The 15,947-nt window shown below is 40.2% G+C and overlaps 1 protein-coding gene across 1 annotated transcript in view; it reads right to left on the bottom strand.

Annotated features, from left to right (window-relative positions):
- iqub (IQ motif and ubiquitin domain containing) overlaps positions 1-15,590 on the bottom strand; it is a 17,655-nt gene extending 2,065 nt beyond the window's left edge. The window contains exons 1-11 of the mRNA XM_034879015.1: positions 15,510-15,590; positions 15,271-15,409; positions 13,711-13,845; positions 12,815-12,982; positions 11,356-11,531; positions 7,749-7,904; positions 6,773-6,983; positions 3,001-3,176; positions 2,425-2,595; positions 1,685-1,861; positions 1,011-1,259 (exon numbers count right to left, since the gene is read on the bottom strand). Of these exons, the coding sequence (XP_034734906.1) occupies positions 1,011-1,259; positions 1,685-1,861; positions 2,425-2,595; positions 3,001-3,176; positions 6,773-6,983; positions 7,749-7,904; positions 11,356-11,531; positions 12,815-12,982; positions 13,711-13,845; positions 15,271-15,409; positions 15,510-15,590 (1,839 nt within the window). The remainder of the gene's footprint in view (positions 1-1,010; positions 1,260-1,684; positions 1,862-2,424; positions 2,596-3,000; positions 3,177-6,772; positions 6,984-7,748; positions 7,905-11,355; positions 11,532-12,814; positions 12,983-13,710; positions 13,846-15,270; positions 15,410-15,509) is intronic.
- Between the last annotated feature and the right edge of the window lie 357 nt (positions 15,591-15,947).

Raw genomic sequence — 15,947 nt, 5'->3', positions numbered from 1 at the left:
CATAGTCCTCAGATTGGACAGATAGTCTAGCTAGCTGTCTGGATTTACCCTGCAGAGACCTGAGGACCAGGGAACCATTGTCCTTCCACAAAGGAAGCGGGAAGTGACGAACATCCGGTGGAATTTCCGGCGGGCCCTCGACAATCCCGGAAATGAAATGTTGAAATGGCCAAATGACTCCTAGTTGTTGAAGCGTTAGGGGAAAATCAGCACAGATTCTCGAGAGACTTTAAGTAGAATTTAAGTAAAAGAGTGAAACTGGGAGCTCAGCCGTTTATAACTACGCACCAAAACTATAAAACTCTACCCAAGGCTAGAATCTCCGTGGACATTTTTAACGTCAGATGCAAATTTTTAAAATAATTGTAACTCTTTGTTTTGTGTTATTTTCAAAGATTTAGTTCGACTGTTCCTATGCTTTTTATTTTTTACATATTCTGTTGTTCTTGTTGCTCATTTAAAAATAGAATAAATCACTTGAAATGTTGATCTATTCTAATTTTAAATTATTTGATTTGGTTTTAAGTGTCTGCACTTGTTCTAATCTGCGTGATTTAGTTTATTTTGTGGTTTCTCACTTCTTTAGAAAAGAACTTTGAGCTCCACTGTCTATATGAAAGGTGCTATATATAGTTATAGGTTATTATTATTGAGGTTGCACCAAGGAAAATATGCGATAACGTTGTTGGATATTGCGATAACAATATTACTTGGAATAAATAAACAGATATTTATGTGTACTCAGTTGTGCATTTCTTCTTCCTTCAGTATTCTGCTAAAATACAAGAACGTGCTTGTGGAATTTAATTTACAAAATAATATTTTAAAGTGCAGATTTCTACTGATGAAAAATGATCTTGCAGTCTTTGGCAATATGTGTAGTGCAGCAGTTAATATTGCAATGAATATAAAAACTAATACATTGTACATCCCTAATTCTTGTTATTATTATTGTTATTATTATTATTGTTATTAACAATCAAACTAACAGACACAGAAAGTGAAAGCACCTGCAGCAGGAAGGGAATCTTGGCTTCCTGGTTGAGCCGCTGCTCGTCAGCTCTCAGCCTCCTCAGGATGTGTTTGTAGCAGGAGAAGTCATGGCGGGATCTGGCTATGTTGTCGAGCCTGGTGCAGTCTCGGCACCGAGACTGGTGTTCCGCGCTGGCGGACGGCTTGAAGTCGTCAGAGTGTAGGTAGCGGTTACAGCCGCGGCACAGGAACATGTTGTTCTTCAGATGAGAGGGATTCTGGGGAACCTGGGATAGATTTTAGATTATTTGGAGGTAGTTAGAGAGACAAACTAATTTCCATTTCATCTTCTCAAAAACACCTTCTCATCCTTGTACACTGACATATGCAGTGGCTTTTCTACATCCTAATTTTCCAGCTACACATTATCATGGGTTCCCCTTTCTTTTTGACCTGTGCACACCTGTGCATACATGTTGACTGCTGTCTGTTTTGTATTTTATGTTATTTTAAACTATGCATTTCTAATTTATTTAATTTCCAAGCCCTTCTTCCCTTAGCCTAAGTGGATTTGTCACTTTTAAGGCCGCCATTGTACATAAGAAACCTGTTCTTATTGACTTGCCTGTAAAAAATAAAGGTTGAAGTAAAAAATGCAATTTCTATCCGAGAGAGTTCAAAGTTTATGATCTCAGCGGGGCTCTTTGCTCACCTTCAGCAGCTTGGCCACCTCCGGGTTAAACGCTGGTGTTTTGATGTACTGGAGGAACAGAGTGGAGATCCTCTTCCTCAGCCCCTCCAGACTGGCTGCCTTAACCCCCCGAGTCATCAGGTCCACCTCCCGGTCAATCAAGTCCACCATGTCCCGGGTCAGCTGACAATGGTGTTCCTGTCCAGTATGGATAAAATCAGTCATGCTACCAACAAAAACAGATCGAACACAAAAACAGATGTGACACACAAACAGGTGGAGATGTTGTTCCAATACAGATTTTTTTCTTTCCGGTACTTATTCCGATACCTCGGCCATCGGCCAATACGAGTACAGATTGGATACCAGTGCATAGCAAATATAGGTGGTTTTTGATCATGGACAACAAAGCAAAACATCCCAAAAACATCCCAGTCAATACCATCCACCTGAGTGTTTTGGCGTACCTCGCCGAGGTATGCTAAAACACTCGCTTCCCGGGGAAAATAAATTACCCAGAAAACACTTTTTTCTCATTTTTGTCTGGCGATACTCCACCACCATGGCCCCTGAAAGGAGCATGATCTGGCGGTGCCTCTACCTGGCTTACAGTCAGTTATTGCCGGCTAAACAACTGCTGCTGGTAGCCGCTGTCCCGGAGCTCTGTAGCAGCTAAAAAAAAGCACCTGCAGAGAGTGAGTGAGTGAGTGAGTTTGTGTGTGTGTGTGTGTGTGTATGTGTGTGCGTGTGTGTGCGTGTACCTTGACGGTGTGTTTGAGTGTCATGAGGACGTGGAGTCTCTGCTCCTGGCTGACAGTGGACAGGCTGATGCTGTTGTACAGATCCCGCAGCTCTCTGGCTCTGATGGTGTGTGGACTGTCCATCTCGATCAGTCGACCGTCTGCTGCTCGCCACTGATGAGGAGCGGCAGACTGAAACACACTGACGCACTGTTAGTACTGCTAATGGTACTACTAACACCGTTGCAAATAATGCTGTTGTTCAAAATCAAAAGATAATTTTGATTAAGGTGGTCTGCTAACGCCAGTGTTTCCCCCAGTTTACTGCAAGCCTTGTGGACCACCGGGCCTAATTTGCCCAAAAATAAAGTAAACAATAAATGAACAAAATAATCCTTAACCAATCTCCAATAATTTTTCAATAAACAACCTAAACTGGACTGAATATACAAACTCACATGCAACTCTTTTTTTCTGTCTTTGATTGACTATGAGTTTGTGAAAATCTATTTTCCTTGTAACCCTCCGTCGAACATCGATGTGATTTAGAAGTAGATATCAGCACATTAGAACTTCTTTTATAACCGTTTCTCTGACCTTGTCCAGGAAGTTCCTGACAGTTTTGTCATAGTTGATGTCCTGGACGGCGATGCGATGGCGTCCAATGGCGGCGATGAGCTGTGTCTCCTGCTCCAGCAGCAAGCAGAGAGCTGCCTTCCTCTCAGCTCCTCTCAGGGAACAGTTGATCTGCTCCTCCTCCTCACACCGCCACTCTGAAACACACACACACACACACACACACACACACACACACACAACTTATCACCAGTGATGGATTGTAACTAAGTACATTTACATAAATACTATTACTTACAAATTCTTACTGTAAGTATAGATTTGAGGTACTGTACATCAGTCTCTTTTCATGCCACTTTCTACTTCTACTGCGCTACATTCTCGAGAGAAATATTGTACTTTTTACTCCACTACATTAATCTGACAGCTTTAGTTACTAGTTACTTCACGAGTTAAGATTTTTGGACACAAAACCCATGTAGTTTATAAAATGTTATGTTTTATTTAAAACTAAACTACTCAACAATATAACGGAATACAAGTCCAGCTGAAATGATATGAGGTTAAACCCTTAGTAGATTGATAGAACAGTTTGGATTGTTTCCAGTTTCTAAAAAAACAAGACAGGTTAGTGTCTTTGCTACAAAATTCCAATCTTCATTCAAAGGCACCGTGTACATATGTCAAAGAAAAGCTCAGCCGGGATGTTCATTGTGAACGTACTGTAACTATGAATACCAGAAACAGCTCTTTTAAAGTTACTGTTGAGTGTGAGGATATTGGATAAAACGGTGTATAACTCGGAGCTATGGCCTGAAGGCTCTGTTCTACGGAAATATTATGCGGCCATGTTATGAGCCACGCACAGCGAGGGGTAAAGGGTCAAGAACCACCATCTATACACCTGTTGCAACAGGGCCCGTTGGAGCCGCGGACCCACTATCTTAATCTTCAAACCTTCGTGTTGCATCCTATAACTATCGGGGGCTGCGTGTTGGCAATCCTGCTGGAGATAGGGCTTGAAAGATGGTTGTGCATAACCAGCTGCAAAAATAGAACATTGTACACTATGTCTGCAAGAAACTTTCTTATCTAAGCAAGATCTAGGAAAACTGTATTCTTTTAATCCACAGCGGACCTTACTCTGGGTATAGTGAGAGGATGGAGATCAGGGGGTGTGGCTATTCTATGGCAAAAGAAGCTGGATTCAGTGATCAATGTCATCAGGACTGAAGTTGACTGGTGCATTTCTGTACAACTTAAGTTTAAGAATAAATAACTTATTGTTCTCAATGTATATACATCTTAGGAGTGTTCACAGAAGGAGGACATATATTTAAATAGACTTGCCTACATAAAACCCTCTTTTCCTGAGAATCATTACACAAGTGTTTGTGTTGTTGGGGATTTGAACGCAGACCTTGAAGACAGCCAGTCTCTGTTTGCCAGACATATAGTACAGTTTTGTGAGCATAATAACCTTATACTGTCCAGCCAACTGATTCCACCAGCATAGCTATTTTTACATAAGTGAAGCCTGGCACACAACATCACGGCTTTACCACTGCATTAGCACTGCTGATGCCCATGCAATCTTACAATCTATAGAAATTCTATATAGGACATCCATATTGGACCATGTGCCGTCTGCTATGAAACTTGATGTGGAAAGTCTTCCTGAGTTGACCCAGTGGATTAATGATAGCTGTAAGACTAAATTGGATTGGGCAAAACTCACAAATAATGATCTCTTGACATACTGTATGAAAACTTAGGTCTTTCGCTTTAATATTTGTACACCCAAAAATGCTACTAGGTGCTCGGAAGTGAACTGTAATGATATCTCCCACCGTGAAACCCTCTGTGTTATGTATGAAAGTATGGTGGCTGCAGTGTATGAGGCTAGTAGATCATACCTTATTCTACCTGTAAAAACAAACAACATTGGTAAACATGAACAGGCTATGAGAGCAAACTCAATGGCTGAGAAACTTAGGGGTAATGACGTCATTGGCTTTTGGAAGGGGTGAGTGCTTTGAACAGGGCCAAAACATTGCTTACGTGTGCCATAGAGGGGGTGTCTGGAGCTGATAACATAGCTGGGATGTGGAGGCAACACTACTCTGCATTATTTAACTGTGTTAAAAGTGACCCCTACAAAGTGGCAAATATTGTCAACAATAATCAAGTGATAATCACCCCCAGTGAAGTCTGCCAGGCTGTAGCACAGCTACAGTATCTGATAAGAAAGCAAGTGGGTCAGATCAAATCACAGCAGAGAACCTAAAAGGTGGCAGTGCTGCTTGCCATTTGCATTTCTGGGTTCATGACACATGGACTGCTACACAAATCTATGTTGTCTGTTACTCTTGTGCCTTTCATCAAGGACAAAACTGGCAAGGATGGGAGTTTGGATAATTATAGGTCAATAGCCCTAGCCAGTGTAATATCTACTGGAAAGGAAATTGCTTGATCGTCTAGGTCCTCATATTGGTACCAATGACAATCAATGTGGCTTCAAAGCTAAGCTTGGTATATATCTGTGTATCTATGCCTTGAAGGAGGCAACACAGGGGGTACATAAAGCAGAATTAATCTATGTTAATTGGGTTTATTGATGCTTCTAAAGCCTTTGACGTAGTAAATCATCATAAGCTATTTGAAAAATTTAGCCAAAGGGGTGCCACTGACAACGTTATAAGAATCCCGGTTTACTGGTATTCCAACCAGAGTATGCAGGTTAAATGGGGTAATACAGTATCTGCCTCATTTGGGGTAAGTAATGGGGTACATCAGGCAGGGCTACTCTAACCAGCACTCTTCAACTTGTACATGGATGAGTTATCCAACCAATTAACAAGATGCAAAACTCTCTGCATAATTGTTAACACATTTGTTAATCATTAATCATGTATGCTGATAATCTGGCCGTTTTCTCTCTCAGCAGTGCTTTTAGCACCTACTAAATATCTGCTCTGAAAATGGGGTAAATTATGATGTGTTGTATAATGGCAAAAAGAGTGCTGTCTTGATATGTAGGACATAAGTGGACAAAAATCTTTGTTTTCCAGATTTGTATCTGTCAGGATAAGTGATGAGTGTCTGTAATAACATTAAATAGCTGGGTCGATATATTACAGATCAGTTACCTGATGATGAGTTAATATACAGCCAGCGTTGCATATTATATGCCCAAGCTAACATACTGGTGTGACCACATGTGCACGGATTATGTGAAAATTAGCCTGTTTAAAGCATATTGCTTATAACGACTGTATGAGTATACTGCTCAACAAACCCAGGTGCACTACTGCAAGTGAACTGTTTTGTAATGCAAGGGTCAGCACCTTCCTGGCATTATTGAGGAGGCTGACCTAAAAATTCATTTGTCTCCCAGAACAGCATTGTTATGCTCCTGTCAAATGTTAGGTTTAGTGCCATACAACACCAATTATCACTTTGGAAATACTGGCATAAGTGTCTTTTATAGAAAGGCAGAATTTTTCAGAAGGTTTCTTTTTTTCTTTTTATTTCTCTGTATCTGTTCATCTTTGTCTTTTTTAATGTATATGTTGTATGTCATGTCTGTGTCTTCTGAATGGACCGTGAGTGTGGCAATAAAATTGATGATGATGTTATCCAGACAGCAACAGCAACACCCTGAAACAGTGATAATTTTGCTGAAGGTTATCACACCGTCAGAATGTTATACGGGCCCAAGCCTAACACCACCCAGCTTCACAACAGAGTGAGGCCTCCTAGAAGCACACAGCCGCCCCCCACCTCAGCTTACTCTCTAAAGCTTGGTACAGCAGGTTGAAGTCCTCCCTTCTCTGCGGGCTCATCCAGCGTTGGCGGCGGTCTCTCAGCTGCTCCTCCTTCTCCTCCCTCCTCCTGGTCTCCTGAAGTTCCAGCCAGGCCAGCCGCCGGTCCCGATCCCTCTTCAGCCGGTTCACCTCCTGCCGGGCCAGCCAGCGCCGGGCAAACGACTGCAGAATGATCACCTGGAGGGGGACAAGAGGTCGCAGAACTAGGACACCACAGCAGAAGACAGCAACAAAAAAGGCTGCATATCAACCTTTGTTAAAGTAAACCTAATCCTAGAGTTGCAAAGATTACTTAATTAAGTACTTAATTAAATACATCAGTCAACTATTATATTAATTGCCAGCCACTTTGATAATCTATTAATTGGTTTGGGTTATTTTCTATGGGAAAAAGTCTACATTTTCTGATTCCAGCTTCCTAAATGTGAAAATATTGTAGTTTATCTTCTTTTCAGTGACACTAAACTGAATATCTTTGAGTTGTGGACACACCAAGACATTTGATGATGTCATCGTGGACTTTGGGAAACACTGATCCACATTTTTTTAGAATTTGTTGTATATTTTATAGACCAAACAAGTAATCAATTATTGGTGAAAATTATCAACGGACTAATCAACAATGAAAATTATCATTAGTTGCAGCTTTATCACAATATTCCTTTCAATTTCTATTTGTTGACATTGACTTAGGCAAGACAGGTGGTCCATTTAAAAAAAAATTTGGTTGGGAGCAAATATACTTCAAATTTTCGGGCAAAATTATTTTCTTACCAACTGGCCTTTGCTTCAGTTCCACAATCAGGACAAATGTTCCACTTGTATGCAAAATGACATTGGAAACTTGATCATTTCTACACTAACTGGAATATAAAAGACCTAAATTATTCATAAAAAGACATTGTATTGCATTATAATCACATAAACTCAGTTTTCACTCACAGCGTTCAGCCTTGTGTCGTGGTACTCGTCAGCAGTGATGTAGCTGCCGGGGGCAACCAGCTTGTCGTTCATACAGGAGATGTAGCAGCCGATCCCCGTCATCTGGGTGGAAGCGTTGACTGGACACTGCTGGGCCTGAGACTTCAGCTTCACTGTCTGACAGAGACGGAGACACAGGAAAAAATAGAGAATTTAAAGATGCTAATTTGTTAAAACAGGCAAACTTTTCTATAACTGTGAACACAATAATACATAAAAGTTAAAATAGAGAAATATAAAAGCACATCCTAATGTATCTGATAAAATTCTTCAGACAGAGAGCTCAGAGATGGCTCGGTTTCCCTGGTTCAGAAATCAGAATAGGATTTATTGCTAAGTAAGTAGCATTTACGAGGAATTTGCCTTGTGTTGTTGGTGCATACACAAACTTACCAAACACAGGCTGTATGGATGTGTGCAGTATGTAAATAAGGTCAGATGGATGTGCAAAAGTTCAGGCCACTGGGGGTCTGGGGCCTTATTGACTAGGCTGACTGCAGAGGGGAAGGAACTGTTTTTTGGCGTGAAGTACAGTCCTGATGGACTGCAGTTGATCTCTGTGAGGCAAAGGTCTTTAATGTGTTTTTAAGCCAAGGTGCCCTTAACTGAAAGAGACATGGAGCAGGGACGCTCTACTAAATTTACAGTATTGTAGAAAATAAAGATGCATGCTAAACTTGGCCTACAATTGCGTGTAGGGCGGCCTAAAGTCGTTATACATATGTTTTTGTTGCATAGAAAATAAGCTGTTAAAATAGATGACAATTGTTGGTATAATTTTATAAATCACATTTTAATATTAAACATTCACGGCCACCCCGTCTGTCGCTAGCGATGATGACGCAGTGATTAGTAACGATTCTCTCCGACCAATCAGTAGTCTGCAGGTTTTCACGTCACCTTTTTGGTATTGCCTCTGAGGTGGTACTAAAACAAGTACCAGGGACCAGGGACTTTTTTTTGTAATGAAAAACCAAAAAAGACGACTAGAGTCGAGGAGGTACCATGCAGTGAAAGAAACGCCATAACTTACCTATGCGAATGTAAGCAGTGGGGATTTATTTTTGCTAATTATATGTTGGATTCATGTTAAAGCGCCCATGTTATGCTCACTTTCAGGTTCATAATGTTTTTTTGTTGTTGTACTGCACATTGCTGCAGATCCTGTTTTCACCCCTTGTGTTTAGGTCTCTGTTTTAGCTCCAGAGTGAGACATCTCAGTTCTATACTATCTTTTTTAGGAGCTGCACATGCTCAGTAGCTCGGTAGTATCCCATCAGCTAGATAACTCTTTCTCCAGCTTTGGTCAGTCCAAGGCAGGATCAGCTGGGAGACTTCTTCTAAACGAGGGACACTTGTGGAATACCTGCAGAACTGGGACATGAAGTACTTATTTTGGAGATTAGGGTCAACTAGTGTGTGTTGTAGCAGTGTTTTGCCATTGAGAACGAGCTAGCTACAGTTAGCCACAGCATCTCGGCTAGTAGACAGACTCTGTCGGCTGATATGGATGAGCTGTGTAATGAAGGGAAGCAGGGCAGTAAGGAACTACTGACACAGATCAATGATGCTCAAGTACCCTAAATGTCTCAGTCAAACCTTTAATTATTGATGACCTTTTTAAGTCTGGAACCGTCTCAGAGTCCAAAAGGACAGTACATACAGTTTACATGTGTGTAGCTGGTGCACTTATTGTATATGTAATAATATACCTTAGTTCCCGGACAATAAACATCACAAGCAACCAAAAGATTTACATCAAAACTCCACCTTTACCAGATTTTTACATATCTTCTTTAATGATTCACCGTTTTAGGGGAATTGCATATAACTAATAGCCATGAGTTTCATATCAAAATGTTCGGAAATAACTCAGCTTTTGGTAGAGTGAGGCCCAGGTGTGTCTTGGAGCAATGTGTAAAGACATAATTTGGCCCTGAAGCTGTAAAGTTGATGTTTGCTTTTTGGCATTCCTGAAAACAAAACTTTCCTCATGTTGATTATTTGTTTTTGTGCTTGTAATGAGTTTACCGAAGTCTTAGCTGAACAAAATCAGTGTATTATATTTACAAAATTCTAAATACATGTATAATATACAGTATGTCCAAAACTAAATTCTGTAATATTACTTTTTAGTAGGAGCATTGTCTGTTATCTGTTGCCGGCGCGACCTTCGTCCTCAGAGGGTTCATTTCCTTGTAAAGAGTGTCAGCTGACCTCTCATTTTCACACTGTGATGGGCATGAACCTTTCCTGGTAAAATCAATGAGACACCGAGCTTAAAGAAATTGGTCTGACCTTTTGTATTAATGTCACCAGCTCGTGCACAACCTGTGCTTTCCAAAATGTCTGAACATCGGATTCATTCCCATTGGTTTGTGACATTCTTTTTCATTTTGTTACTATAGTTTGAGGAACATTTTAGTGGAAATGTGTCCGGATTACCAAATACATAAACCATTTAAAAAGACTTACTATTTCCGACCATAGATGATACATGAAGTTCTGTAAACAGTCTTAACGCTGTCGACATCACAAAGCATCACACACACACACACACACACACACACACACACACACACACACACACACACACACACACACATCTAGACGTTCTCAAAGCCACAAAGAACATTGCTTTCTGATTAAGGTTGAAGGGTTTCTTGGGATTTTGAAATCATTACGTACTTCCCAAGAAAATACCACACATCTACTGAGTGTACTGTGTGTGGTAGCTGAACAACAATTTTTAAGTGCACTATTGTAAAAAAAAAACACACAAAAAAAATCATCTGATCTCCTGCAATATATAAATATTGACTGACAGCACCAATGGAGCTCATGACTCATCATGAGGACAGTTACAAATATTACAATATATTAACTTACTGAACTCGTTTCTTGAGTCTCAAAAGTTAATTTTGTTTTGAACTAAGGCAGCAAAACAAGTTCAAAAAATTAATTTTAACTAGCAAAACGCAAGAGATAAAGGTCGGTAAACAATGACTGTCATGGAATATCTTTCTGATTTCAAGCTTTGATTTTCACAGAAATAGGGATGCATGAAAGTAAAGAAATCAATCTGAAGAACGATGTAAAGAACATGTATGTTTATTTTAAGTTAACAGGGTTAACCACGCAAAATCCCCAGTGATTTCTGAACTAAAATAGTGTTTTATGTTTCTTTTCTTTTATTGATATTCTCTTATATATGGATCTATTAATGCAGAACACAGTCAGAATCAAAGTAATTAAATCTAACCGGAGAGGTCCTACTGTGACCATGTGCCTTCTGGTTCAATAAGCTCATTTACATGCTCTCAGCGTCTGTAATTAGATTGATTAATTTGCACATGAAGCCATGTTCTGTCTCACGCCTGAACGAGAACGCTGTTTCGCAGTAATGAGTGACCTTTTAATGCACCGCACACATCCAGCTGTGTGGTTTCGTGAGTTTAAATGAGCTTTTAATCATAATTGCTTTATATTCTGCAGTAAATTCGGTATCACCCCCAGAAAAACCAAAGTTTGTCACTGATTTCTTGGTTTTGAAACCTCTGTTCTGTACCTGTGTGTTGCGGCTGAAGACCTCCACTCCTCTGTCAGGTCTCCTCTTGGGCAGGGTCTGCACTGCAGCGTGGTGGTACTGCACCCCCGTCAACCGGTGTCTGTAGCCGCCCAGGTAGGCTTTCTGCTGGGGGGGACGTTCAATCTCCACCACCACCTCCTGGAACATGTCCTCATCTGGAAGTCAAAGAGTCATTGTGCAGTAAATAGTGGTTTCTTTCTCAAACTCCCCCCCTAAAAAGTGATTTGGGCTTTGTAATAAAACAAAAGCTGTTCTATGAAATGCTCACATCACCTTTGCAAACCATTTCTACCATTATTTATGGCTTGAATTCATTTCAGCTTCTCTGTATGAACGGAGAAAGACTTTGGGAGAAAGGATCTGGAGAGCTCAGAAGTTCTAACAGAGTATGAAGACGTGGGGGTTCACGTAAAGTTTAGTTACACAAAAAACAAAACACTAAATCAAAGCTTTGTAGTCTCAAAGCACACCTGTAAAAACTCTGCTAATTGCATCTCATTATACAAATACAAATATTAGTTTAATATATTTGTAATTTGTTTCTCCTCATTTGCTTTTTGTGTCATAACGGAGTCGGAATTGACACCAGAATAATTACTGAATGGATTATTTAAATTGTATATTATAATTATTTATTATGAATTAATAATTGATTTATTTGTAATGATATGTATTTGAATTATTCCGGATTGCAGGGACCCTGGTTCAGGGAGATTGATCAATCCTAAATGGGATTGGTAAGCACATAAGAAGCTGGGTCCAGACTTGTTTAATGATAACCAGACAGATTATTTTAAGAGGATGGAAGAATGAAGGAGTGCCTTCAATCCAGGAGTAGATTTACATGGCCCAACAGGTCTAGTAGTTTCCTCCAGAGCAAGCAACAGGGCAACAGTGGCGAGGAAAAACTCCCTTTTAGGAAGAAACCTCGGACAGACCCAGACTCAGACCCAGACCCAGACCCAGAATCAGACCCAGACCCAGACCCAGACTAAGACCCAGGCTCTTGGTAGGCGGTTTCTGACGGGCCGGGTGGGGTTAGAATGATTAGTGGAAATAACAAAAATAGAAAAATAGTAGTTTGTAGCATACTGTATGTTTATTTGGTTAATCTTCTAATTTGAATCTCCCATTTTTTGGAATGCTCTTGAATATTGTAGTGAAGATGTCATCAATTCTTGATTTTGACTGTGTGAGTGGTGATGATGAAAAAAACATACTGACAGTCTTCTTGAATACAGACAATCTTTCATTTGCGTGAAGTAAAAGTAAAATCAATAAGTGATTTAAAGCTGATTTCTGAGAGACACACTAACAACACTTGCTGTATAAACCAGCAGTTTAAGTTGTTTTGGCAAAGAACTGCTTACACACACACACACACATCAAAACACACACACACAGTTTGTAGACAGAACAGAGAGCGCCGCGTTCACACCTGTTTGGACTCGGACGGTGATGACATCCGGCATGTTGTCGTGCTCTGGGGGGCGAAGTGGGCGGAGTGGATGGGTGGTCGGGTCGGTGGAGCTCATCTCCATCCGGGTGGAGCCGTGAGGCTGGACGCCGAGCTCCATCAGGCTCTTCTGGTCCTCCACCACTCTGCCTAAAACAAAACAACAGACCCACCACTCAGAGACCGCTGTCTAACAAAACATCTCACAGTCCACATGCTAAGTGTTTAACGATCCATTGATCTGGATCGATATGTCGATTCCATCCTCAACGATCCAATATTATCGATACAAAGTGAAAACATTGATATATATATATATATAGCATCATTTTTGGGGCATTTAGGCCTTTATTTTTGAAAGGGAAGTGAGGAATGAGATGCAGGAAATCTCTGCAGGCCGCAATCAAACATGCTGCTTTACCAGTAGTGAACCTCCCTTCAAACCCCCTCTTCAAACAGGGGCGATTCGAGGATGTTTTAAGTTGGGTGGCACAGGGGGGACCAATACTCAGTATTCAATATTCTAGTGCTGGTTCCATGGTATCAGAATTTTGGATAGTCTTTATGGAAACATGAAATGGTCATGTGACAAGGGCTGGGAGGATTGGCAGAACAGGCAGCCAAGCAACAAAACTCTGATCCAATGGAAATAACAACTGTCAGAATGACACCACTGTAGCTGGATTGGGGTGGGGGTGGTCGACCGGGTGGGTGGGTGGGGGGGGGGATTGATCAATCCTAAGCGGGATGAGTAAGCACATAATAAGTTGGGTCCAGACTTGTTTAAGGATAGCCAGACAGGTTATTTTAAGAGGATGGAAGAACGAAGGAAGGTGTGCCATCGATCCAGGAGTGGGCTTGTAAAATGGCTCCCGTACCGTCCAGAGAGATCTGCAGCACCTCAGCAGGAACTCTGAGCTCGGCGGCGAGGTGGACCTTCAGCTCCTGAATGCTGAGACCAATGGCAAAGGCCGCAGTCATCACATGACCTTCGGGCACCAGCACCACCTTCACTGCAACCACACACAGAGACGTTATGTCACATAGAGGTTAAAACTGGACAATATTATCTGGTTTGTGCAATAACACTGGCCTGAAATGTGTCAAATACTCTACTGCTACTGTTATTATTATTATTATTATTACTATTATTATTATTACTTTTCACCATTGCAACTACTTAATTATGTTAATTATGTAAATGCTGTATCATAATATTCCTTTAACTATATAAATACCGTATACATCCACACTCCTTATATTTCTTTATTTACATTTCTACTCTGATATTTATAATATTTGAGTTTCCCTTCGAGGATCAATAAAGTATTTCTGATTCTAATTCTAAAAATAACAAAAGATTTTTGAAACGTGAGGGCTACTGTAGCTGTAAAACGTACTTTACACTACATGCTACACGTTGGACCTTTGAATTCTCAAAAAACAGGTGACCTAAGTTATTTCATATCATATTACTTCCCAGTGTCCTTAGAATGGGGCGTTTATTAAATGCCATTTCTTTGTGACTTCTCTTTTGGTCGCTACTAATAGAACTTAATATTAATCCTACAGACACCATCACATCATTCCAGTCCTAGCTTTGCTCCATTGGCTCCCTGGTAGTTTTAGAATACATTTTTAGATTTTACTGATCACTTTTAAAGCTTGTCTGGGTCTGGCTCCAGAGATATTGACCCCGCATGAGTCAGTTTGCAGCCTTAGATCCTCGGGTCGGACCCTTCTGACTGTCACAAAGTTGGAATTCGAGCCCTCTCAACTTTGCAGCGGCCTTTCCGAGGAGATAAGGCTCGAGGAATCGGTGAACTCTTTTAAATTACTTCTTAAAAAAACATTTTTATAGACTTGCTTTTATGTGATGTTGTCTCTTTTAATTGTCTCTCTTGATCTTTTCAATCTTTTATTACTCTTGATTTGTTATTTATTGTGTTGCTTATATTTATATACTTACTTTGTCTCCTTGTTTTTATGTACCCAATGTGTTCTTGCTACTGTTTGGCCCAAATGCTGAGCTGTCTGTGGTTTTATTGACCTCTGGATATCCTGATTTCGCCTTTCTTCAGCTGTCAAAGCACTTTGTAAACTCTGTTTTTAAAGGTGTTATTTGAATAAAGTTATTGTAGTTTTATTATTATTATTATTATATATATATATACATGCTGCAAATATCTAAAACTGATATAAAACTAAAATAGAATGAACTGTGTCGAATGGATTTGGTCAACAGATCAGTCGTAGTGAGCCAAATTTTTATAAACTATTATGATCAAAATGATAGATAGAATTTAATTTGGAAGATAAACTCAATGAAAAAACATAACGTATGATATACAAGACAGTAAATGAAAAAAACTGACAGTGAAACATTTAAAAAAGCCATTAAATTTGAGTTTTTTGTTAGGAAAAGAAAATAGTCTTACCTGTTGCCGTAGAGTTTTCAACATTTTCTCTTCCCTGAGGCTCTCTAAGATGCTCATCGGGCATATCAGCCTGAGATTCAGCTTCTTCTCCAGCAGTCTCCAGCACATCTGCAGCATCTGGAAAGTCAGGATCATCACATCAAGCCAAAACTTGTCAATCACTAGATTTGGAAAACCCTGTGGCTTTAACTAGTGCCAGCCGGATGCAGGGTCTTTGACGCTGTTTGCATGAGTCTCACCGGTTGCTGGTGACTTTCTAACAGTATTTTTAGGCCCTCTGAGTTGCTCTGTGTCATCATGTAGATCAGAGTTTTAGCCATTTTAATACCTAGATACATCAACATCAAACACTTAGGATGTCTGCAACTGTAATGTCATTTTAAGAAGCTGCAATTAACCTGGTATCTCAGATTTAGATGTCTTTAAAGGAAGCCTTATTTGTAAATTTTCTTTTGTTAATTTAAATTTGAGATCAGATAAGATGACAAAAATATAGCCTATGATAACTGGAACTTTTAGCTAAATCAGTCTAGAGAGGTCCAACTGCACTTACCTGGGGGACATACTGGACTCACCTGGGGAACATACTGGACTCACCAGGAGATGTCAAACTGGACTCACCTGGGGAACATATTGGACTCACCTGGGGAACATACTGGACTCACCTGGGGAACAAA

This window comes from Etheostoma cragini, chromosome 8 (genome assembly GCF_013103735.1).
Source record: "Etheostoma cragini isolate CJK2018 chromosome 8, CSU_Ecrag_1.0, whole genome shotgun sequence".
NCBI classification, from domain to species: Eukaryota; Metazoa; Chordata; class Actinopteri; order Perciformes; family Percidae; genus Etheostoma; species Etheostoma cragini.
This window is presented reverse-complemented; position numbering and strand designations above follow the sequence as displayed.